Below are 24842 nucleotides of genomic sequence, written 5' to 3' on the forward strand. Positions count from 1 at the left end.
TTCTTTTTTTTTTAACATCTTTATTAGAGTATAATTGCTTTACAATGGTGTGTCAGTTTCTGCTTTATAACAAAGTGAATCAGTTATACATATACATATGTCCCCATATCTCTTCCCTCTTGCATCTCCCTCCCTCCCACCCTCCCTATCACACCCCTCTAGGTGGTCACAAAGCACCGAGCTGATGTCCCTGTGCTATGTGACTGCTTCTCACACATTTGGTAGTATATATAAGTCCATGCCACTCTCTCACTTCATCCCAGCTTACCCTTCCCCCTTCCCGTGTCCTCAAGTCCATTCTCTACGTCTGCGTTTTTATTCCTGTCCTGCCCCTAGGTTCTTCAGAACCTTTTTTTTTTTTTTAGATTCCATATATATGTGTTAGCATACGGTATTTACTTTTCTCTTTCTGACTTACTTCACTCTGTATGATGCTCTCTAGGTCCATCCACCTCACTACAAATAACTCAGTTTCGTTCCTTTTTATGGCTGAGTAATATTCCATTGTATATATGAGCCACATCTTCTTTATCCATTCATCTGTCGATGGACACGTAGGTTTCTTCCATGTCCTGGCTATTGTAAATAGAGCTGCAGTGAACAGTTTGGTACATGACTCTTTTTGAATTATGGTTTTCTCAGGGTATATGCCCAGTAGTGGGATTGCTGGGTCGTATGGTAGTTCTATTTTTAGTTTTTTAAGGACTCCATACTGTTCTCCATAGTGGCTGTATCAATTTACATTCCCACCAACAGTGCAAGAGGGTTCCCTTCTCTCCACACCCTCTCCAGCATTTATTGTTTGTAGATGTTTTGATGATGGCCATTCTGACCGGTGTGAGGTGATACCTCATTGTAGTTTTGATTTGCATTTCTCTAATGATTAATGATGTTGAGCATTTTTTCATGTGTTTGTTGGCAATCTATATCTTCTTTGGAGAAATGTCTATTCAGGTCTTCTACCCATTTTTGGATTGGGTTGTTTGTTTTTTTGGTATCGAGCTGCATGAGTTGCTTGTGTATTTTGGAGATTAATCCTTTGTCATTGCTTCATTTGCAAATATTTCTCCCATTCTGAGGGTTGTCTTTTCGTCTTGTTTATGGTTTCCTTTGCTGTGCAAAAGCTTTTAAGTTTCATTAGGTCCCATTTGTTTATTTTTGATTTTATTTCCATTTCTCTAGGAGGTGGGTCAAAAAGGATCTTGCTGTGATTTATGTCATAGAGTGTTCTGCCTATGTTTTCCTCTAAGAGTTTAATGGTGTCTGGCCTTACATTTAGGTCTTTAATCCATTTTGAGTTTATTTTTGTGTATGGTGTTAGGAAGTGTTCTAATTTCATTCTTTTATATGTAGCTGTCCAGTTTTCCCAGCACCACTTATTGAAGAGACTGTCTTCTCTCCCTTGTATCCTTGCCTCCTTTGTCATAGATTAGTTGACCATCGGTGCATGGGTTTATCTCTGGGCTTTCTATCCTGATCCATTGATCTATATTTCTGTTTTTGTGCCAGTACTGTATTGTCTTGATTACTGTAGCTTTGTAGTATAGTCTGAAGGTGGGGAGTCTGATTCCTCCAGCTCCATTTTTTTCCCTCAAGACCACTTTGGCTATTCAGGGTCTTTTGTGTCTCCATACAAATTTTAAGATTTTTTGTTTTATTCTGTAAAAAATGCCATTGGTAATTTGATAGGGATTGCATTGAATCTGTAGATTGCTTTGGGTAATATAGTCATTTTCACAATATTGATTCTTCCAATCCAAGAACATGGTATATTTCTCCATCTGTTTGTATCATCTTTAATTTCTTTCATTAGTGTCTTATAGTTTTCTGCATACAGGTCTTTTGTCTCCCTAGGTAGGTTTATTCCTAGGTATTTTACTCTTTTTGTTGCAGTGGTAAATGGGAATGTTTCCTTAATTTCTCTTTCAGGTTTTTCATCATTAGTATATAGGAATGCAAGAGATTTCTGAGCATTAATTTTGTATCCTGCAACTTTACCAAGTTCATTGATTAGGTCTAGTAGTTTTCTGGTGGCATCTTTAGGATTCTCTATGTATAGTATCCTGTCATCTGCAAACAGTGACAGCTTTACTTCTTATTTTCCAATTTGGATTCCTTTTGCTTCTTTTTCTTCTGTGATTGCTGTGGCTAAAACTTCCAAAACTATGTTGAATAACAGTGGTGAGAGTGGGCAACCTTGTCTTGTTCCTGATCTTAGTGGAAATGGTTTCATTTTTTCACCATTGAGGACGATGTTGGCTGTGGGTTTGTCATATATGGCCTTTATTATGTTGAGGAAAGTTCCCTGTATGCCTACTCTCTGGAGGGTTTTTATCATAAATGGGTGTTGAATTTTGTTGAAAGCTTTCTCGGCATCTATTGAGATGATCATATGGTTTCTCTCCTTCAATTTGTTAACATGGTTTATCACATTGATTGATTTGTATACTGAAGAATCCTTGCATTCCTGGAATAAACCCCCCTTGATCCTGGTGTATGATCCTTTTAATGTGCTGTTGGATTCTGTTTGCTAGTATTTTGTTGAGGATTTTTGCATGTATGTTCGTCAGTGATATTGGTCTGTAGTTTTCTTTCTTTGTGACATCTTTGTCTGGTTTTGGTATCAGATTGATGGTGGCCTCGTAGAATGAGTTTGGGAGTGTTCCTCCCTTATCCATGTATTCTTGATCCAATGATTTCAACTCTCTATCTGCTCAGAATCTCTTTTTACCTTTTTGTGGACAATCAGAGGTTGTTTTGTGTTCGGCTAGACTTGACAGAAACATGCTGACATCATCATGTGTCACCACAATACCAGCCTCACAGAGCACTTTTGCAGATACTGGACCTCTTCTGCTGTCATCCTCCCCTCTTCCACTTCTAACCTGCAGACACTTGGCACCCCACGGAGGATACACCAACACTCAGTGACCACAGGGTGCAGCTGTGAGTCTGATTCTGTTGTTATCTGTCCTGAACTAACGATTCAGTATTCTCAGAACCATTGAATGGGATTCAGGACTTTTTTTTGTTGTGGGACACTTATGTAGGACCATGAATGTCTGGCCTTTGAGGGCAGGGCTGGCCCATTTATAAAATATTTTGAAAATGTTGTGCATTGTGCTCTTCTGGGGAGAAGTACTTTTATGATCTTCACAAAGATATCTGTTACCCCTAAAGATTCACCTATTCTTTAAGACTTCAGGTGAGACTTGATCTCTGCCTTTCAAAAAGAAGTGTATGGTGTCAGCAAACCCCTAGGAACATGTTTCTGAACCTATGACACCATTTTCACACTACTCACCTTGCCAAGTCATTAAGATCCAACCGGCCATCATTATTTTTGTCAAAGATCTTCATCTGGAATGCAGAAGGGGAAAGGAGTGTAAGAAATACTTGCAATGGGAATTTATTTTAAAAGTCACTAAAGTGCTTTTCTGTTTTGCTCTTCTGGTTATATATTTGTCTAAATTGGCTGAGGTTGACTCATATCATAGAGTACTCTCTGTAGAGTATAGAAGAAATAGTTTTCCATGAAGGCAAAAGTAGCTGAGGAGGATATGATGTAGGAGAAAGGCTGCCTTGTGTAGGCCTCAGAGGATTGTAGGAAGGAAAAGAGAGAAAGAAGCAGAGATGACAGAGTAAAGTAGATGTGTGACCTAGCTCTGCTGGAAGGGGATCTGGAGGGAGAGGAGAACTAGCTAAGGAAGGACAACTTTGAGCGGACAGAGTTGCTGGGGCTTAGCTTTCCTGGGACCCTCTGAGCACCCAAGGGTTTGGAGGCTGAGTCAAGGACCAGTGGACCTTCTATGGGGCTAGCTGCGTATGAGGTGATGCTGGAACAGAGGATGGGGGTGGATCACTGAGTCAGCAAGCTGGAAGGAGGATATGGCAGAGAATTAGTGGTCTGCATCCAGCAAGAGTTAGAGGATGGCTTCAACCATGAATGTCAGCCAAGTAGCAGCAACTGTGTGTTCAGCAGGCATCACCATGGAAACCAGAGCATTGTGCCTTGGGACCTCGACTCCTCCCCTTCACCATGAGGTCCTGTAAGCTGCTTTTTCTCTCCTTACCCAGCTTGATGACATTTTTAGAGAAGGGTCTTGGTTGGATCCAGAGGATGGAGAAATCTAAGAGACTGAGCTTTTCCTTTGGCAGAGACTTAGCCTTATTCAAAGAGGCTGTTTGAATTTATTAGATCAGGCTAAATTTGTTTTTTTTAACATCTTTATTGGAGTATAATTGCTTTACAGTGGTGTGTTAGTTTCTGCTTTATAACAAAGTAAATCAGCTATACATATACATATATCCCCATATCTCCTCCCTCTTGCGTAGATCAGACAAAGTTTTAAACAAGATATAAGAGGTTTGTTCTTAGAAAGCTAGATTATCTTGAGTTTTAAGCAAATAGTAGCTCAGCTTGAAAGACATGGGCCCATCTTTATTGCTGTGCAAACTTACACAGCACGTGTAAGGGGGAAAAGCCCTTTGCTCAAAATTGGCTCAAGGAAGAACTGAACACTGATGTGTAAATTATGCTTCTGCCCATCAGAAAATTGGTTATGTGGTTCACGTAAGAATCAGAATCAGAAAAAAAAAAATCACTTGCTTAATTTTACTACCCCTGTGTGTGTACACATGGGGGTGATTAATACACATATTCCTGTGTGTCTACTCTTCTAGTTGACTGGGACATCTTTGACTACAAGAAATACACATAACAAGGGAAGCTTGAGACATGCCTATTGCACCAGACCAGAAATCAGACCTCTTGTCACATTAGTAAAGTCATATGATCTCTTTGGGTGCAGCTTCTCCAGCTATAACTGTGCCCATGATTTTAACTCTCCTTATCAGAAGAACCCTGTTTTCAAATGAAATTCTGCACGGTGCTTGAATGTATAAAGCAAAGAAATGGAGCTGTACAAGTAGTGGGTGGAAGTGGGCTGGAGCTTTGTCCTCTAGGTTCCCTCTCAATCCTGAAGTGTTGCCTCTGAACCCAAGGGTTTCTTGGAACCCAACAGTCCAATAACCACTGACCGAATTAGGGCCCAGAGTGCATCCAGCTCTGAACATTAATGATTTCGTGACTTTGTCAAAGCACTTGAAGGGGAGTAAGATTGATGCTGAGCACTTTTCCTGGTAAAGTCAGCAAACAGAGTCCTTCAGAGCAGGTTCCAGTGTGGCTAATGGGAGGACTGAGTTCTTGGGAAGACTGGGTTCGTAGGTATCCAGGGACCTCAGTGGCACCTGTCCTTGCACTTCACCCCTGAGTAATCGATGGTCAGCATCTCCTCAAAGGATGCTGTTTGACTACTGAACGGTGGTGTTCAGAACACCCAAATTACACGCACCACAGCACTGTTTCATATGCAAGTTCACGGCAACCGCCACGAGGGTATCTTCCACCAGAAGCCATCAATAGAGTAGTAACTGGTTGCTAATCCAGGTATATGAATTTACCAGGATTTTCTTCCTCCCAAAACTTGATTATGAAAAAGAAAAAGCCTCAGAAAATGACCGGTTTCTAAGAGGGAGGGAAGAGTAGGCTCCTAATAGTTCATGATCTCAGTAACTGAGAAAGTTGTTTGTAAACAGGTCCGTACTAACTCACGGAAGTTACTAACGACCTTTGATGAATTTTGAATGTCTGGCAATTTGGGGTGGGGGGTGGGCATAATGGCTTCTTAATTTTTTAAACTCTAATAGTGACCATTTGTAGAGCAGCCAAAACTTTGTATGTTATTTCATTTAATCATCACCACATTCTCTGAAGGTAAGAAAGAGCTGCATGCCACACACGCAAGAAACTGGAATGTAGGAAGATTGATTTGTCTAAGAAAGTAGCAAGCTTTGAATCCAAGCGTATCTGTCACCAGAGCTCTAGAGCTCTTCCCATAAACCAGGCTCTTAGCTTTATAGAGTCTGGGTAGCTTATAGTTAATGTAGTTTGCTTCATGGTTGGTTATGAAATAAAACATCTGGTGCTATAGATTATGCCAGAGATGTGGTGTTTACCTTTTCTAATTGCCCTCTTTCCCTGGGAAAGCAAAAAAAGATTCTATTTATGTGAGTTTCCCTCTGACCTTAGTGGTCACATGGTCGTGGCACAGGTCCCTCCTGGAGGGCTGTGGTGACTCATGGTGCTGGCTGTGGGGACAAGATTCCATTCTGAAGGGCTGATTGTTGAAAAGTTGTGAAGGGCCCTTAACCACTGTTCTCACTTCTGCCACTGCCTTTTCCAAGATTGAACATCCACACATTTTTGAGTACTAAGTACATGAAAGGTTCTATAAAGTCTCCTGGAAATGGAACACAATGACTTACTGACAAACTCCTTAAAATTCTGTAGATCTATGGTTCCCCTCAAGAGACCCCTCAGAGACTATAGATCTACCCAGCATTCTCCTTAGATTGAATAATAGGTTTACCTTAATTTTTCGATTACTTAAAGATGGCATGGTGATTGTGAAATGCAAATTCATTTAAAACCATTACTGGGTTAATATCGGGTTGGCCAAAAAGTTCATTCAGGTTTTTCCATGACATCTTACAGAAAAACCTGAACGAACTTTGTGGCCAACCCAAATAGTCACTTCTTACCAGAAACAGTAGATCCAAAGTATGACTGTTGTCATGTGGTGGGAGAGGCAGTCCGTGAATTTTTTAAACAATTGATAATTTGAGATGCGGTGCAAGGTCAAAATTATGCAGATAGTTCAGCAGAGTGAAGAGTACAAAGTATAAGTCCTTCCTGTCCCTGTTGTAAAGGTAACTACCATTCACAGGACTGTGTATCCTTCCAGAAACTTTTTAAACATTTTAATATGTCCATCTTTATTTTTTGGACAAATAGGACCCCATTCTATGTATTATTTTCCAACTTGCATTTTTTCATTAAGCAGTATTCTTAGAAATCACTCCTTATCGGTTATCTTTTTTTTTTTTTTTTACTTAAAAAGAGTTCCTCATTCTTAAAAAGTCTGGAAATTGTTGCCATACACAATCTCAAAAAGGATTTAGAGGGTCCCCCATATTACTGAATCAACAATTGTATGTTGAATAAGTACCATGTGTCTGACAACACGTGAGGCACTGTGAGAGATTCTCAGAAATCATTAAGGTGGTACAGGCTTTTAGGAGCTTACAGTGTAATTGGAGAGGCAAAAATGAATATCTGAAGTAAGATTCAACATTATCTCCATGACCACTGAGTCAAAGAAACAGAACAATGTGTTAGAATATTGACAAACACTGAGAGAGGAGATGGGACTTCAGATAAATCTTGAAGGAGGGGCAACTTGAAAGGTATGGTTCACATCCACTGGGGTGAGGAAGATCACCAATGGAACAGGACTGTGGGGGAAGGTCAGAATGTCAGTTCTGGACATGCTAAGTTTGAGAGGCTTATTGGGCATCCAAGTGGAGACACACATCCAAGTATATGCAGGCAGCTCAGAGAAGTGCTCTGAGTCAGAGATATAAATTGGAGGCAGTCACCTTTAGTTAGTATTTAAAACCATCAGACTGGTTGAGATCAACGGTAGAGTGAGGGTGGACGTGGAATAGAAGAGATCTCAAGACAGCCTGGTGGCGGAGGGGGGAATAAATTGGGAGATTGGGACTGACATATACACACTACTATATAAAAAATAGATAACTATTTTTTTTACAATAAGAACCTACTATATAGCACAGGGAACTCTACTCAATACTTTATAATGGCCTATATGGGAAAAGAATCTTAAAAAAGAGTGGATATATGTATATGTACAACCGATTCACTTTGCTGTACACCTGAAACTAACACAGCATTGTAAATCAACTAGACTCCAATAAAAGTTAAATTAAAAAAGAAAAAAAGCACAGACATGTCTCAGATTGGCCTGGATCGGAGACCTAGGGGGAAGGAAGCAGGTGCTTTAATCCAGGCATGAAGGGATGAGAGCTGGGACCAGGGTAGAGGCTGGGGGTATTCTCTTTGCCTGCCACATTCTGAGATTTTATTTTATTGTTTTACAGTAGTTCAAGTTCCGTGCTCTAATTAGGGACATGCGCTTAATATCTCCCACATGTATTAACTTACATTTTACAAAGCTCAGTATTACCAAATAATATTCTATTCAGACAGCTAATCTTTCCCCCTGCCAGGTGTTGACAGCCTCTCTTAATTAGCTGTCATAATTGGATTTTGTTAATAGTTTCCTTCCTTGTACAGAACATTAATTACGAGTTTACATGAGACAAGGTCTGCAGACCTCAGCTTTTCTCTTCTGATTGGATGTTCTGCCTTGACTTGTTGATTGTTATGTTTCAGACAGCTTTCAAGTGTGCCAATCCTTATTTGGGTCAATTTGAATTCATTAGTAGGTTACATCTCTTAAGTGAAGCATTTGATGCTAAACCTCAGAACCAAATCTTTAATGCAGTGCTGCTGTGACTGTGTCCATTGCTCATTAAAAAGCCATTAAAGCAGCCTTAAAGTGATTTCACACTTGGTGTATCACTTAGAGCTCGGATCCTAGAAGGTTTTTCTCAGAATGTTGAGTTTCTAAAAGTCAGTATACCCAGAAGTCTCTAAGGAAATGTAAAGAGTCTTTAAAAAAAAAAAAAAAACAAACTGTGGTCCAGTTCCCATATCTGTTCATTGGAAAAGTATAAGTCGCCTTTACAATTTAAGAAAGAAAAATGAAATAGGTGGGCCAAAATCTCATTAAACTCATCTAGTCTTGAGGGCAAACTCAGATCCTTGTGTGGAAACTCTTTCAGTAGATTCCTCAACACTTACCTATCACCCCAGCACATAAAGAACCAGTGAGGGGCTACCTGGAGTTTAATTGATCATGGGCCTTCATGGGACAATTTAGAGCAAAACTGAATACTTAACTGCAGCACGCATGAGCAGAAGACCCCCAGGGTTTTAGCAAAGAAACAGACACATATAACAGGAGAAACAGGACAGTCTTGGTCAACTGTCATTTCTCAACCTCTAGATACTCAAAAGTTGGCTAAGACCACTCGGATTCCCCTCAGCTACTTCACAGGACTCTAAGCTTCTGGATCCAAGCTCAAAGCCATCAAAGGTGTACATTGCCATTTCTTTTTTCATTTCATAGGTTTTCTTCAGCTCAGGGCATTCCATTGTAAGAGCTGCCAGCCTGAGGTTTCTGAAATGTAAACCGTAGAGCTGTGAAGAGAAGCGCTCTGGGCAACTAGGGCTGCGGGGCTGATGCATGATGTGCAGAATTTCTTTTCAGCCCAGTACTGACTTTCTAAGCAGTCTACACTTCTCCTCCCTGCCTTCTCCTGCCCCTTATAATGGGATGTTTGACTGATGTGACCCCTGGGGCTTTATGCAGCCACAATTCACTCTTCTTCTCTTTCTCCCTTCCCCAGTTTAATCAGTGTTCCTCTTTTCTCCAGAACAATTTTGTGGAACCCTTTCTTGTTTCTTTCATTAATTTGTTTCCATTTTGGTGTTTAAGAAGTTGTCAATTCTTAGGAGTATTCAGGGACTTCATGAGGAGAAAAATCCATTTTTCTGGGTAATAAATTCTGTTGTGGCTGTCAGAGCTCCTGTATTATCTTATCTTTAAAAATACTGAGAGAGGGGCTTCCCTGGTGGCGCAGTGGTTGAGAGTCTGCCTGCCGATGCAGGGGACGTGGGTTGGTGCCCCGGTCCGGGAAAATCCCACGTGCCACGGAGCGGCTGGGCCCGTGAGCCACGGCCGCTGAGCCTGCGCGTCCGGAGCCTGTGCTCTGCAACGGGAGAGGCCACAGCAGTGAGAGGCCCGCGTACCGCAAAAAAAAAAAAAAAAAAAAAAAAAAAAAAAAACTACTAAGAGAATCCTAATCTCCTAACATGGCTTTGTCCTCACCTTGCTCTTCACTTTATTCATAGAGATTTGTGTCTCTTCTTGATCTCATAGAGCTCAGCCCTCCCTCTTTTGAAAGTTTTCATTTTAATAATTTGACATTGAGACTTTCAGATGTGAATGTGATGGGTTGAATACAGTTTGAAGCTGGATTTGGGTCTGAATTTCCACTCTGTCCTTATCATCTCTGACCTGTAATCCTCAGTTTTTTCATTTACAAAATAGGGGTTTAAAAATACTTATTTCATAAGGTTCATGTGAGAATCATAAGATGTTTGAAAAGTGCTTCACACAGGGCCCAGCACAGAAGGAACTCTCAATTATTAGGATTAAAATATTTAATACTAGAGCAAACACTGGCTACGTTTCAATGAAAATAAAGTACTGTGTGTACTCTGTTAAGAAGACATCTTTAAAAAAATTTAAGTTTAATTCTTTTCACCTACCTCTTTTTTTTTAATTGAAGTATAGTTGATTTACAACAAAGTGATTCAGTTATACGTATATGTGTGTGTGTATATATATTTTTCAGATTCTTTCCCATTATAGGTTATTACAAGATATTAAATATAGTTCCCTGTGCTATACAGTAGGTCCTTGTTGTTCATCTATTATATCTATATATCTATATAGTAGTGTGTATCTGTTAATCCCAAATTCCTAATTTATCCCTCTCCTGGCCTTTCCCCTTTGTCCGCCTACCTTTTCTTGTCCTGCCTTTGCTGAAGCTCTAGAACTGCTGCTTCATTGCAGTCCATCTTATTTGTTAAAAAATCCAGAAAACTTTTCAAGAATCTTTTAATTGGATCTCAAGGTGAAATTGCTGTATTTAAGGGCTGAAAGGAAAATTGAACTCAATTCCTACTTATGGGTCGATACTGTAGGGCAGTGATGCACACAGTGGGGATGAAAGGGAGGGACCAGAGGGGATGTTTGCTCCCTTTCCCGTTCTTACCAAATTTCCTCCCAGTTGGAAAACTCCATAAGGTCAGAGACCGTATCTTCCTTGGTAGGTTCTCCCTAAATATTTGTTGAAGGAATGAACTCATATCTTTGTATGAACTAGCTTACAGAGCACATTCTAACCTGACAGAGCAGCATTAAGAGAGTGGGGTTTTGGTGAGGGAGGGGATATTCTCGGTCACTTTGAGACCCTACCTCTCAGCCCAGAAAAACCATCTCAGACCCAGCTTAAGAAAAGGAGCAGAGTAACGCGACTTGCAGATCCACAGGGGCATATGCTAGGCTCGCCCTGCTCTGACTGTCCCTTCTCGATTTGCTCTGCTCTGTCTCCATGCCTCCAGCTCTAGCCCTCACTCCTGTCCCTCCTACCTCCTGTCATCAGCGCGGGGCTCCCATCTCCCTGTCTGCCTCTGTCCCCTGGGCTCAGCACGGCTCCTACCCACTGCCTGGTTGGGATCCTTCTGGGTGAGTCTTTGTGATGAAGGACCCCACTGAGAGACATAAGGAGGGAGCTCAGCACTTCCAGGCTCCCTTTCTGGTTCTGCCCTGGAGGTCTGGTTTTAAACAAGGAAAGAGAAAAAGGAGAATTTCGGAACGTGAAGCACTGCTTGAGGAAAGCTGGGTCTGGGCAAAATGCTGCGATGTGCAATATGCAGTATGCGAGGCACCTCAAGAGGGATCGAGAGTCGTGATGGAGCTGGAGGGTCCCATGGGACACGGACAAGGGAGGCAGGAGGGTCCCAAGGGCAAATTTTAGTCATATTGTTAGGGTTTATTCCTAGCTGTTTATGAGGTAATAACTGAAAATTCAGTTCAGACAATTCGCATTAAGTAGCCCACTGTGTGCCAGGCTCCGTGGGAGGGCTGAGAACACAAAGATAAGATGCCACCTTGCCCTTGAGGAATCACAGCCTAGTGGAGTACAGGATCCATAGACAGTGGCAGTGTCATCCTTGACTCCCAGCTGCTTCATCAGGAAACCCTACTGATTCCGTCTTCAGACAGATCTAGTTCTCACCTCCTCTGCTACCCGACCCTGGTCCAAGCTGCCATCCTCTCTCACCTGGATGGAGCAATGGCCTCTTAACAGGTCTTCCTGATTCCCTCCTTGCCCATTTTGGGTTCTTCTCAACACAGCAGCTAGATCATGGCATCCTCTGCTTCAAATCCTCCAGTGGCTCTCCATCTCCCTCCCACTAAAACCCCAAGTTCTCACAATGGCCCCAAAAGCCCAGCCTGGTCTGGCCTACATCTCATCCTTGCTTACTCTGATCCAGCCACACTGGTCTCTTCCTGTTCCTGGAAATCCCCGGCACACCCCTGACCCAGGGACTCTGCTGGCTGCACCTTCGGTCCTCTCTCATGTTGCATCTTCTTGAAGGGCCTCCCCTGACCACCCTATTGAAAATTGCACCTCCCCAAGCTCCCATCCTAGCTGCCCTGCTGGCACTGCCTGGTCTACTTTTCAATTTTTTCCATCGCGCTATTACCCTCTATCATGAAATGTAATTTATTATTTACTGTGTTTATTGTTAGTGTCAGTCTCTCCTTTGTCTATTTCACTCACTGTTGAATCCTTGATGACTAGAAGAGTGCCTGAGGCATAGCAGATTTTAAGGAATCTTTGTGGAATGAATTAAATGGATGCCTATGATGTTAAGACAGTGAAATACACAAGATAATATAGGGACACAGACGAGAGGCACTTGGATCCGCTATAGAAGAAGGTTATGGAAGATCTTCTAGGGCAAGACGACGTCTAACTAAATCTTGAAGGATGAGCAAGAACCAGGTGGAGAGAAGTAAGGAAAACATAGCCAAGCTGCGTTAAAAGGTCAGGAAGCAGTGGCTTAGCATTCTAGTTGGAGGTGGAGGGAAGCCCCTCAGAGTCAAAGGTATTCAAAGAAATACTGGAAACATGCTGGAGACCCTAAATGCAAGCATTTCATTGTGTAGGGCCTGTTTTATACATTAATAAAATCAAGATAACAACAGCCAGTGCTGACATTGCTAAATCAATGTTGAAAAAAATGCCCAACTGGAAGAATAATCTCCTTGTTATTCTCTCCCCCAGGCAGTTTTCAGTCTAATTTCCTTTTTCAGATTATTCATTCTATTAGAGGGTTTCACTGGAACTTTCACTCTTTAGTGCTAAGTACCTATTTACTCAGGATTTCAAACAGCGTTTTGCATGCTGTTACAACAAGTCAACATAGTAGAAAGCCAGATAATTTCCTTGATTGAGACCCTGGCCTGGGGTGTGACTCTGTCCTTGGCATCAGCTTTGCTCCTGTCCAGGCCATTTACAAGGTGTCATGGTCAAGAGCACATTCTTCCTTCCCGGGGCTAATGCCCTTGGCTGGAAGCAGCATTTGGAGTAGTCAGAGTACAGAGAGAGAGCCAGGAAGATGCAGGGTTGAAAGCCAGGAGAGCCCAACTTCCAGTGTAACTGGTGCCTTAGGCTAGGCAACTTAACCTTTCCCAGTGAATCTGATTTTTATAAAACGAGTCTAGGGATTCAACTTGGTGGTGACTTAGTCACTTACCCTTTCCAAGCCTCAGTCATCAGATATACAAAGGAGCAGGAACAATGCCAGTGCTATAAAGGGGTTGTTAGAATGAATACAGTATTTGGAAACATCATTTAAAGGCCTAAATAGATGAACCTAGTGGTGCACATTTTAACAGGGATCCGTAAACTCCTCTCAGTGATGCGCTTCCGTGGCTGTTCACCGGAAGGTTCAGTAAGATGCGTCTACTCAAGAGCTCTTTCTATAATAAGTGTAGCAATTGCACAAGTAATTGTAAAGTACTTTTACAAGTAATTTGTAAAAAAAAAAAAAAAAAGTAAATTGACCTTTATCAGCAATTTCCTTGCTTGTTAATTAGGAAACCTACAGGGTTTGATTGGAATGAAGCCCACATCTGGGGATGGGAAGGGGCTCAGGGGGAGACAAATGGTAGAGAAGCCAGATCCAGTTCAATACAGAGTGTTGATTAACACTGGGAGAAAAGCATCAAGTTAGGAACTGAAACAGAATATGAGGATGAGTTCACCAAAGGCAGCTTCTCCTACTTCACCATTTTCCAGGGAGCTTTGACGCTGAAATAGTCCTGGGGTCATGTGGCATGAGGGGCGAGTGAAATAATGACAAGGGCCACAACAACCGCTACAGGAAGAGCTAACATGTACTGAACATTTATTATTCCCCTGATACTCTGCCAAGTGCTGCATATGCATCCACTCACTTGCCCTCGCGGTAACTAGATACTCTTAATCTCCATTTGTCAGATGAAGTAAATAAAGTTGAGAGCCTGGGCTGTTTCTCAAGGCCATGGCTAAAGATGGCAGAGGTGGGACACACATCTCCCATCTATCTGATTCCCAATTGCTCTAAATCAACTTGCTAAATGAGTAGAATCATCCACTGTCCCAGACAATGTTTCTGGGCCCTGAGGAGGCAGCGGAGAAGCTGTCCTCATGGAGATCGCCTTGCTCAGTTACTCACCATGGTGCCAGTATATTCTTCCAGCTTAGCCTCAGAAATGGCCTTTTTGTGGTGGCGGAAGAGGTCTCGGAGGAAGTTCTGTGACATCAAGCAAAGAGCTGCATTTTATCTAGTGAGCAAATAAAAATCTAAAAATCTCAAGAGGCTGTATTTTAAGAACTGTGATCCGTTTGTTTTAAGAAGGAACTGAAATGCATTTAGCAAGCAATAAATCCAACATACAGTTTCTAAACCTTCTAAACATGAATCTGTTTTTTTAAGTAACAAATTCATATCCATGTTTCTTGGAAACACAGAAATCAATCTCATGATACATACATATCAAATTCCCAGCGATGAGCAAACCCGCCCTTCACCCAGACACAGCTCCTGGCAACACTTACACAAAGCTCAGCGGCTGATATAAAGCCACTGCTGTCAGCATCATATTGGCGCCAAATCTGAAATACACAAAAGCCATTAATCCATTTACCCTCAAATAATTTGGGGTCAACTTATGCTGCTGTCTGCTATGGTTCAGCATCTGATAATAGTACTTAACTGGGTGCAACTAAGACTTTGCATGGAGAATTTTAGGCTTTCTTTGGTGACAGCTATTGTTTGGGCAGAACTCACTAGAAATGACTCACTGCATTCACTTAGAGCCACTTAGGAGGACCACAGTGCACTCACTGAAAGGGAGCTATGGAAAGTTCAAAATGGAAAGATATCAAGGGATGGCCTTCAGTGGGAGGCAATATGGCAAACCAAGAAATCTTCTTCGTACTAAATTCCTAAAAATGCAGAGTACTCTAAAAAGCAACTCTTTACAGCTGGCAAGAAAGTGAGGGGACATCTAAGAGGTCTGACATGATAGGAAAACACAAAACAGAAACCAAAGTCTATCCTAGGTACATCTACTGATCTCTGATAACTTAGCCTGTAGCTTTATCAGGAAACTGCACACAAGGTAGACAGGAGACAAATCCTGGGGCCACCCAAGGTGAGAAGTCAAACTGAGGCACCTCCATAAGACTAAAACCCCGAACAGGTGAACTTCCCCAAAATAAATTGCACGGCAGAAAGGGCCCCTAAGGAATCTTGCCTTTGTGGTCTTGGCTCCAGGTAAAGGGAATAAAGGTGAGAGGCCTGCGTACCGCAAAAAAAAAAAAAAAAAAAAGTAGTTTCCCATAGAGTCTAGATGCCTAGGCTGCATTCTCAGAAGGCAGTAGTTGGCTGGAGCTCACAGGACTCTGGGCTCTTGATGGGCATGTGCTGTCCAGGCTCCACGGCCCCCTCCCTACCCTCCCATTACATGCCTCAGGTACCTGCCGGGCCCCTCGTCTAAGCCTTCCTCTAGCCCAGGCTAAGGAGTTTGTCAGCTCAGGGGCAGCCCGGGTCAGCACACTGAGAGAGCACATTGGGGCTTGGGGCCAAAGTCCAGGCTCCACACAAGGGCTTCTTTGCATGGTCTTGTCCTCTGTGGGCAGCTCTCCCTTGGGGACTGGGCAGGAGTGGTGGCAGCCACAGCAGGTGGCTGGAATCCTGGCCTCACCCTCCATAGAGACACAACCAAACGCTTACCTGCATAAACTCCACACTGCTGTCCAAGGGGGTTTCCCGGCGAAAGAGCAGAAGAAAGTTTTCGTCCTCGGACAAGAACATGCAGGCAAGCTAAAGGAAAAGGGGGAAATAGCAGCTGGTGACACTGGCCGGTGCTCCGTGGGTAAAAGTCATCAAGGAACATATTAGAGGGCAGAAGGGCTTGGATCTCTCAGGATGGAGAGCCCAACACGTAGTTCCACGTCCTTGATTGTCATTTTGGATTCAATGATTCTTTCAAGAAGTATTGCATCCTTCTAGGTGTGAAACACTATGAGTATCTGTCTTCCATGAGCTTACAATCCAAAATAATAATAATCATCTTTATTATTATTTAATAATAAATGTGTTAGTGCTTAAAATGTTCCAGACCTTATTCTGAGAGGCTCCAATTTTATATTAACAACTCTGTAATTATAGTAGAAAATAAAAATACCCAGTAATTTTTATATGTGCCATGAATTGTTCTAAATACTTATATATGCTAACTCATTTAACCCGAACAACCTATAGGGTGCATAACACATCACTATTATTATTTATTAGTTAAGGAAACTGGGCTTCACAGAGATAAGGAGCTTGCCATCATTATGTAGTTAGTAAGTGGTGGAGTCAGGACCTCAACTAAGCCCACACTTTTAACCCCTGTGCTGTGCTGGTGAGGTGCTGTGTATACAGATCACTTCGGTGCCGTACACAAAATCAGGAATGTTTGCTGTCTGGCTTGATTCTTGAGTTGGCTATGGTTTATATTCTTTTATATTATTAGCATCTATATGATACTTTCAAAGTTGGTTCACTTGTGGAAAATTTAACCATCCAGCCATCTATATGAGCACCAGTTCTACTGACTGACTTCCCTTGCTCCCATGAACAAAGGTAACATGTCTTCCCCTATGTGATGGTAATACTTGTTTCAGCTCATAGGCACGTTTGGCTGGGTTCTTTGCCAAACCTATGGTATTTCAGTGTATACTGTCTCCTTTCTGAATTGTCCCCCATAAACAACGGCCATTTCTTCTATAACCATAGTTCTCCCAGCATCTTGTTCAGTGCTACAGAGGAAGTCCAGAGCAAAAGCTTCTGCTAGGTTGTAGGACTGATTAGCCCACACTCCCATTCATATTCTCTAGTTGGATGTAGGTCAGCTCAAGGGCACATCGTGTTAATAACAGCTGTCATAGATTGAATACCTACTACATGGCAGGCACTGGCAATGTCCTTTTCATCTATCATCTCATTAAATTCTCACACCAATCCTTCAGGTAAATATGAGTATTGGCATTTTAATACGAATGGGAGGCAGCACAAAGCAGTACGTGGTTGGCTTTAGTGTGGATCCTTCCTTCTCCTTATTCACCTATTATTTGATCTTGGACAATTTAATTGATACCTCTCTGCCTCAATTTCCTCATTTGTAAAATGGAGATAATAATATTTATATCCTGGTGCTTATGTGAAGACTAAGAGTCAGGTGGGGCACTATTTATAAACTGTTTAGCAAAGTCCCTGGTACCCATTAAAAAGTTAGTCCGTGGTAACTGCTCTGTGGATGAAGACGATGAACTTGAGGGTCAGAGAGATGAAATCACTTGGCCAAGGTTTCATACTTCACCTGTCGACTTTGTGTTTTTCCTACCCACCACACAAGGTGAGCTGCGAGCAGCTCTTCAGGACTAAGTGTGTTTTCACTGAGAAACCAAATTAAAATGTAGTTCACCAGCCCTAAGTCTCTAGAACGCACTCCGTCTTCAGTTTGACCAGAGTGGCACAGAGGAGCCCCGGACAAATCAAGTGCACAGATCATCCCCAAGCTTCACTTTGGCTCTTAGACGCGACTCCTTTCCCGTTTTGTTTTGTGCTAAAATAGCTCAGATGTGTGCAGGTGAGCTGATTTTATGTCACAAGTACCTGTAATTGGAGTAAGAGAAATGGCCAGTGGTATAGCAGGAGACAGTAGGAGAGACCTTGCTACTCTTTACACTCACAGACTCATGAGGTTTTCAGGGGACCAAAGCAGTCCTATACCATCAGCTTCTCTACAGACAACCTCAGTTATACTCATTGGCAGGACTCCATGACAGAATGGTTGGCACGGATGCCAAAGTTTTTGCCAAGTTCCCAATTGCTTCAGGAAGGTCTACCAGTAATTGGTAAGATAATGGCATAGTTTTTCATTATTTACCATGTTTCATTCATTTATTATTAAGTTAACAAATATTTATTGAGTGCCACTATATGCTATGCTCCGTTCTATGGGCTAGAGAATGTAACTGTGAACATGTAATCATGAATACTTTGGTTATTCTACCTTGATGCATACAATTACTTTTCCATTAATCAATACACTGATACATTTACATCAATTATAATGCAATTATTGGTTATATAAATAATTTTTGCCTTTTAGTGAAAACTTTGGAAAGAGCTACACTCATAAATCTGGAGTTTAGCTTAGTAGTTTTCTGAAAAGGCAGCCTCCTGGTGTGAACATGTCTATTTTTTATAAGAAGACATAATCTTGCCTTGTTATTGTAACTTTTTGAAGAAAAATTACTATTTTCACCAACAATAATGACTAAGTATGACAGCACTAAGAGACTAGCTCTTCAGGTTTCAGGTCATATGTCCAGCAGGCAGTTTTGTCTATGAAATAAATATCTTACTTTCATAGCAGCTCTTTTTTTTTTTTTTTGCGGTACGCGGGCCCCTCACTGCTGTGGCCTCTCCCGTTGCGGAGCACAGGCTCCGGACGCACAGGCTCAGCGGCCATGGCTCACGGGCCCAGCCACTTCGCGGCATGTAGGATCCTCCCGGACCGGGGCACGAACCCACTTCCCCTGCATCGGCAGGCGGACGCTCAACCACTGCGCCACCAGGGAAGCCCCTAGTAGCTCATTTTTATGTATGGATTTATAACTCTATAGAATAAACCTGTATAGATTCATACCTATAAGTGGGTTACAACTTAATCCAGTGCCACTTACTGGCCATACGATGCTAGGAAAGTAACTTAGCTTCCTCATCAGTAAAATAGAGCTAATGTTCCATGTCCATCTTCTATAGCTACTGTGGGGATAAAGTAACATAATATGTGTGGAAATCCTTTCTAAACTGGAAACCTTTTTGTAACTGGAAGGAAAAATTATCAGGTTAAAGATAGACTGTGCCTGGCACTGCATGTCTAACACAGTTCCTCGCTTTAGTAGGTACTTAATAAGTGTGGCTTGAGTTGAAGTAGAGGCGGCTGCTTTCTGTTTTGTTTTTAATGATGTTCATGGACAGATCTTTCCAATCTCCACTGGGAACTGATACTGAACTTTAAACTCATTTATTGTCAGTACGTTTTCCCTTATGTCAAGGTTGAATTTGAACAGGACACTGTGGAAGGAGACAAATATTAGATCAAGTAACTGAAAACCTCCAGCCTATCAATTCCCCAATTATAAAATAAGTACAAACATTGATTGACCTAAATAAAATGATGGAAGCATCATATACTTTTTGTTATTAAGCTGATGAAAAAGGAAAAGTGAGTACTTCAGAAATGTTATGTAACCCAGCTGCCTTGCAGAGGGTTCTAATTTTCCAATCAAATGTAAAACATTCATTATCCTTCAGAGAAAATTATAGCCCAAGAAGGTACAGTCAAGAAAGTTACAGTCATAAAAGGTACCTCTTTCATCTGTATGCGACCGTCTCTATAGACATTGTGGGCAGACGTAAATTGTTGTTTCATCTTCTGCACATTTTCTCCCATGACTGCATCCTATAGCGGGCCAGACAGAACCACATTAAAGCCACTGAGATTCCAAAAATATAGTTAGGATATCAAATATTCAGAGTATATAGCCTGATAATCATGTTAGTCTAACCTGGAAAGTAAGTTACTTAGCCACTGAAAGTGATCCCACCAAGTTGCACACCAGAGAGAGAGAGAGAGAGAGAGAGAGAGAGAGAGAGAGATGGAGATTTCTTAAACAAATAACCACTAATCAGAATCCTAACTAGGTAAGACTTGTAGCTAGTGAGCTCCTAAAATATGAATGAAGAGAAGCTTAGAGACTAGACTATTGATAGAATGAATTTGAACATCATTCTATATTTGGTTGTGACAAAAGATTGTATTGTAATGAACATATAAACTTCCTTCCCAAGAACTCAGAGGTTTTTTTTATTCTTTTCTAATTGAAAAGTCCAGCTCTTCTGGGTCCCCAGTTTGCTAGAGTTTATTCTTTTAATCTTGGTCTCGCCAAGGAAAAGAATAATTAGGGGAAAATAATTAAAGAGGAAACCAAAGAAATAATCATTGAACTACTGAAGACGTCACATATCCCTTCCTTGTACAACCTTTTCCACACATTAAATTGTTCTTCATCAGTGGGCGGCAGGGTTATTACAAAGAAAGGTGACAGGTATAATCAACAATGGAGAATGAATTTTGATGTAGGGACTGAGAGGCACAGATACTCCCAAACAGTGCCGTATTCCTAGACTTCAGACTAGATCAGTCATACTAAAATTTATTCTCCCTAATACTACTACACTATCCCTGCCAACCAGGTTTCCTCATTTGACACTCCACTATGTACCGAGAAATTAGCCTCTGTAGTCTTGGCGCCGTAGATTGTGTGGCTTGTATGAGTGTGTATGTGCATCATACAGGAAAATCGCAATGGAAATCACGCAAGAAAGTGGGTCTTCACTTTGAATTTCAGCTTGGCCTTCGACCTTTAGTTTGAAGGCACAGAAACTTGACTTCCGTCCTCTCAGACCTCTAACTCCAAAGTCCATGATTATCCCTTGGACCGAAAGCAAAAGAGTCTAGGGCTCCCTCTGTTGTAATTTCCCATCAGCACCAACCCTGCTCGCCTTGTCTGAGACTCTAGGCCCCAGCAGAGTATTTGTCATCTCTGAAGCATTGAAACAGGCCCAGGATGTGCTACAATCTGTACGTGAAGAATGCATACACAGCCCCAGAAAGCAATGCTATGCAACAGACTGGCTAGATCTGGACCTGGTTCAGAGGCCAGTTCTGAGTATTTGAAAAGACAAAAGGCGGAGATAAGAGGGGGGTGAGTAACAGAAGCAGCAAGAGCAGCCGATGGTTCCATTAAGTCAGTCCCCTCAGAGGCTGTGAGGACCAGGTAATTACAAGCAGGCCGGCTGCTCTCCAAGATTGACTAGCAGGCAGCTTGCTGTTAGAAATCTTCAAATTCCTTCCCCCAAGGTCTCTGTGACTCGCTAATCAGGGGAGGAAAGTAGAGCTATTCAGGCCTCTGATGAACTGCTTGTCACACTTAAACACCAGAGTGAGGGGCTGCCTGGTCATGGAGGCCCCCCGCTGCTGCTTCTGTACTCAGTGGGGCATCACTGATTAAAAGTAGGTGTCACAAGTCGTGATTATCCTTCCGCTGAGAGGGACATGCCCTCTTGTTAAGGACATACTTAGGGCCTATTCATTTCTCAGCAGGAAAAAAAGTCCAGAATTAGGAGCAGTTTCCTTAATCATGCTTGTCCCGGTATCATGGAACGCCCAGTGAAGGTGTCTGTAACTATGTTCCCTGGGGTAATGCCTCAGCATTTTGAAAGGAAACAATGGCAGATGACAGCATTTCTGATTAACAGTTTAAACGGCTTATCCCCTGGCTCCAAAACCTGTCTCCTTTGCCAAGTGCTGAGGAGAGGTACCTGGGGCTACAGCCACAACTCAGCAGGACTGGCCTAATTATATTACAGTCCCCTGTCTGACAGGTAATCACTGTTCCTGGAGGGAACAGAGTGAAAGAAGATGCAGTGTGACTCAGGGTGCTTTTAAAATGCAAGACCCCAGACAGACCCCCAAATGTACTGAAATACCTAAGAGGTGGGACCTGGGGCTTTGCATGTTAACACAGTTAATTCTTAGGCACTGGCCTAAGGACTCTGCAGCTTTCCAACCCCTTCGCCTCTGGACTCAGGAATGCCTGCACTGAACACAGTTGCACAGCAGACTGGTGAGTCATTTGTTTCCTTTCCTCCGAGGACCATGCCTGTCCATGTGTGAGAAGGTGAGACCATGGGCCAGATCTGAGGGAGGGGTGATAAGATCAGGCAAGCTACGGGAGATGGCATCCACCTTCTCCCTCACTAATGGGAACGATGCCTTTGAAGTCAGCCCAAGCCCCAGAAGAAGGCAGCTCGCAGTGTCCTCAGTCTAGAGCAGACCCCAGTGTTTGAGTAGCCCTACCCCTCATCCCATGACTGAAAATTAGACACTTTCAGTTTCAATAGTGACAGCAACTTTTCTCCTCCTTTAAATGACTAAAGCAAGGAGCTTTCTGAAAAGGTGTGAAGTTCCAAGTCTCTGGGGTTTAGTTTCTGACCGTCCAGTTTATTGCAAGACTTTGAATGGTTTTGCCTCCGTCTTTTTGTTTTCCTCAAGTACTCCTGTCATGTTTGACAAAATGGCGTCAGACCCATGGGTTCTGGAATGACACGAGCCTTTGCATATACAGTAGTAAGTAGCAGCAAAGCAGAGAAACAGAGAGACAGATAAGGGAAGGAAAGAGAAAAGGAGAGGAGAGAAACTGATAAAAGAAATGAAGGGCAAAGAGAGATAGGAAAGAGAGAAGGAAAGAGAGGAGTGACAATGAGAGAGCTTGAGAAACAGACTGAAGATAGAAAGCAGGAGAAACAGAGACAGGAGAGGGACAAAGACAGATGGAGAGACATGAGAAACAGAGCTGAGAGAGAGAGAGAGAGAGAGAGACAGAGAAGTCACAGAGAAAGTCAAGGGATGATGGGAAAAAAGAAATGATGGGAGAGGAGAGCCATGAAACACAGAATGAGAAACAGAAATGGGCAGAAACATAAGAGAAAGAGATCAGAAGAGAGATGGAAAACGAGAGGCAGACGGGCTGTGGGCGAGAGAGGGTGACTACGAGTTCTGTGTGTGGCTGTTAGAGGCAGATGGCAGCCTCTCTTATTCTGAGCTCACTGCCCTTCCCCCAGAAACAGCGTCCCCAAGCTGCTTGTTCTCCGCACTGGGCTCCTACGTGAAAGTGTGATGCACTCCAGTATTCTTCCATGTAAACAGCTATGGCTGAGGATAAGCTGTCGCCACAATTCGTTTTAAACACTATTGTCTCCAGAGCTACTCCTCTTACCATGTGTCCCCTGATGGAGTCTTTACCAGGTTATCCCAGCCCCGGGCTGGTGCGTCTCTGTGTGCATTTTTCCTCTGCTTTGGTACAGGGCTTATCAAAAGGTAATCTGCATCTCTCAAGGCCAGATTTACCGTCAGGGAGGGGTATGGACACTGGATGGATTGGTTTACATTTATACTTGGGCTCTGGGAATGTTTATTATTTTCTGGTTTGCCATTTCCTAAGAAATTTGTAACCTTTCTAACAAAATGAAAAATGCTTTTGAATGGTTTGTTTGTGGTTTGCTATCCAAGTAATATTAAAGGCACTAAACACCCAGAGCCTCAAAAGCTCTTAACATCTTTTCCACCTTTCTGAGCAAAGTGACCTACCTTATCTCTAGGTTTAAATCCATTAGCAGAGACATAACCAAGGAGACGTTCAAAACAGGGTTGTTTGAATCTACAGTTAAAATCTCTGAGTGGATGACAAATGTCACAGTAAAAGTCAGTGACCAGCATGTCAAATGCTACAGCTGAACCTCATGAAGCCTACCTAAATCCCTCTGTGCTGCTAGGAGAGGGAGAAAAATTACATGCAAGGAAGAAAAGAGGTCAGATGCGATTAATAGGTACAAATCAACATAAGACTTGGATGCTTTTTAGAATTCACTAAGAGAACATAAATTAATGCTTAGTGGCACAAGTACTTACATCAGTACAAAATTTCGGCAACATGTGGTAAAAGAAAGCATCCAGCTCCTTCTCTTCTATGTAACCTTTTTCTAAATGCAAGAAGGTATCCATAAATAATAGTCACTTACACAGAATAACGTGTGACATTTAGTATTTAACACTTAACATCTAAATTTGTTTTTAATCTCAAATTTATAAAATCCCCATGGACACTATCTATCGTAACTCTAATGAAGTGCCGGTATCTACCTCTAGATGACATGGATGTGAATAGCAAATACACATTTGAGAGTCAATGCTTTGTGCTGTGGTATGTACAAATAGTGGGGAAACGAAAGCTATTTATACATGAATTTTAATCCACAAATAAACATGAGTTTTAGAATAAACTCTAACCCAAGGATTTTGCAGTCTTGGAAAAATTTAAGAGAGGTAAGTATTGAATCTTAGTTTGCAAGGTTAAAACGTATACTTTAGATATTTCCTTTATGTTTCTTTTTTAATGAAGACAAAGCAAATGTAAGTAGTTCTTTTCAAGTAGTTTTTTGGGGAGTGAGGGTAGTGTCTTTTTGAAAGCTGATAAAATTCACCCTCTCTTTGAGAGACTGGGGGTTACACAACAAAGTCATTGAGTAAAAATGAGCATTTGAGTAAAAATGTCATAGAGGGCTGACTTCAGATACCCGAGTGTCAGCCCACAAGCCTCTAATATATAAAATATTTGTCATTATATATACGGTATATCACTACACACACACACACGCACACACACACACGCACACACACACACACACACACACACACGTTGGGGGGTGGGGGCCGGGGTGTAATTTCAGGTCCCTCCTCCCACCCTGAACGTTCACAAGGTACCAAGAAGTGCAGCTCCAGTATACCAGACGTCTGTTAGGTATATTGCATTAACAGCGCTGGAAGACAACTTTCTGCAGGGAAAGACATGGGGAAGAGGAAGCTCTAGGTCCTTTCAGCAAGGCTGTACAGGTGGCTTGTTTTACTCACCCTCTGAGTCAAAGCGCTGCCAGACCTGCCAGAAGCCAGCGGCGTCCCAGCGCCCCTGAGTCGGTTCGCGGGTGC

The 24842-nt window shown here is 42.2% G+C and overlaps 2 protein-coding genes across 2 annotated transcripts in view; one reads left to right on the plus strand and one right to left on the minus strand.

The window, feature by feature from the left end:
* The window catches only part of SCGN (secretagogin, EF-hand calcium binding protein), a 34946-nt gene extending 10590 nt beyond the window's left edge, over nt 1–24356 (minus strand). Inside the window, exons 1-5 of the mRNA XM_082848482.1 lie at nt 19605–24356; nt 15911–16000; nt 14731–14787; nt 14348–14425; nt 3305–3360 (exon numbers count right to left, since the gene is read on the minus strand). Of these exons, the coding sequence (XP_082704608.1) occupies nt 3305–3360; nt 14348–14425; nt 14731–14787; nt 15911–16000; nt 19605–19688 (365 nt within the window). The 5' untranslated portion in view covers nt 19689–24356. The remainder of the gene's footprint in view (nt 1–3304; nt 3361–14347; nt 14426–14730; nt 14788–15910; nt 16001–19604) is intronic.
* Nucleotides 1–24842, plus strand: part of SLC17A1 (solute carrier family 17 member 1) — a 212627-nt gene that overhangs the window by 164635 nt on the left and 23150 nt on the right. The window lies entirely within an intron of this gene.

This window comes from Leucopleurus acutus (genome assembly GCF_964270905.1).
Source record: "Leucopleurus acutus genome assembly, chromosome: 10".
In the NCBI taxonomy this organism is placed as follows: Eukaryota; Metazoa; Chordata; class Mammalia; order Artiodactyla; family Delphinidae; genus Leucopleurus; species Leucopleurus acutus.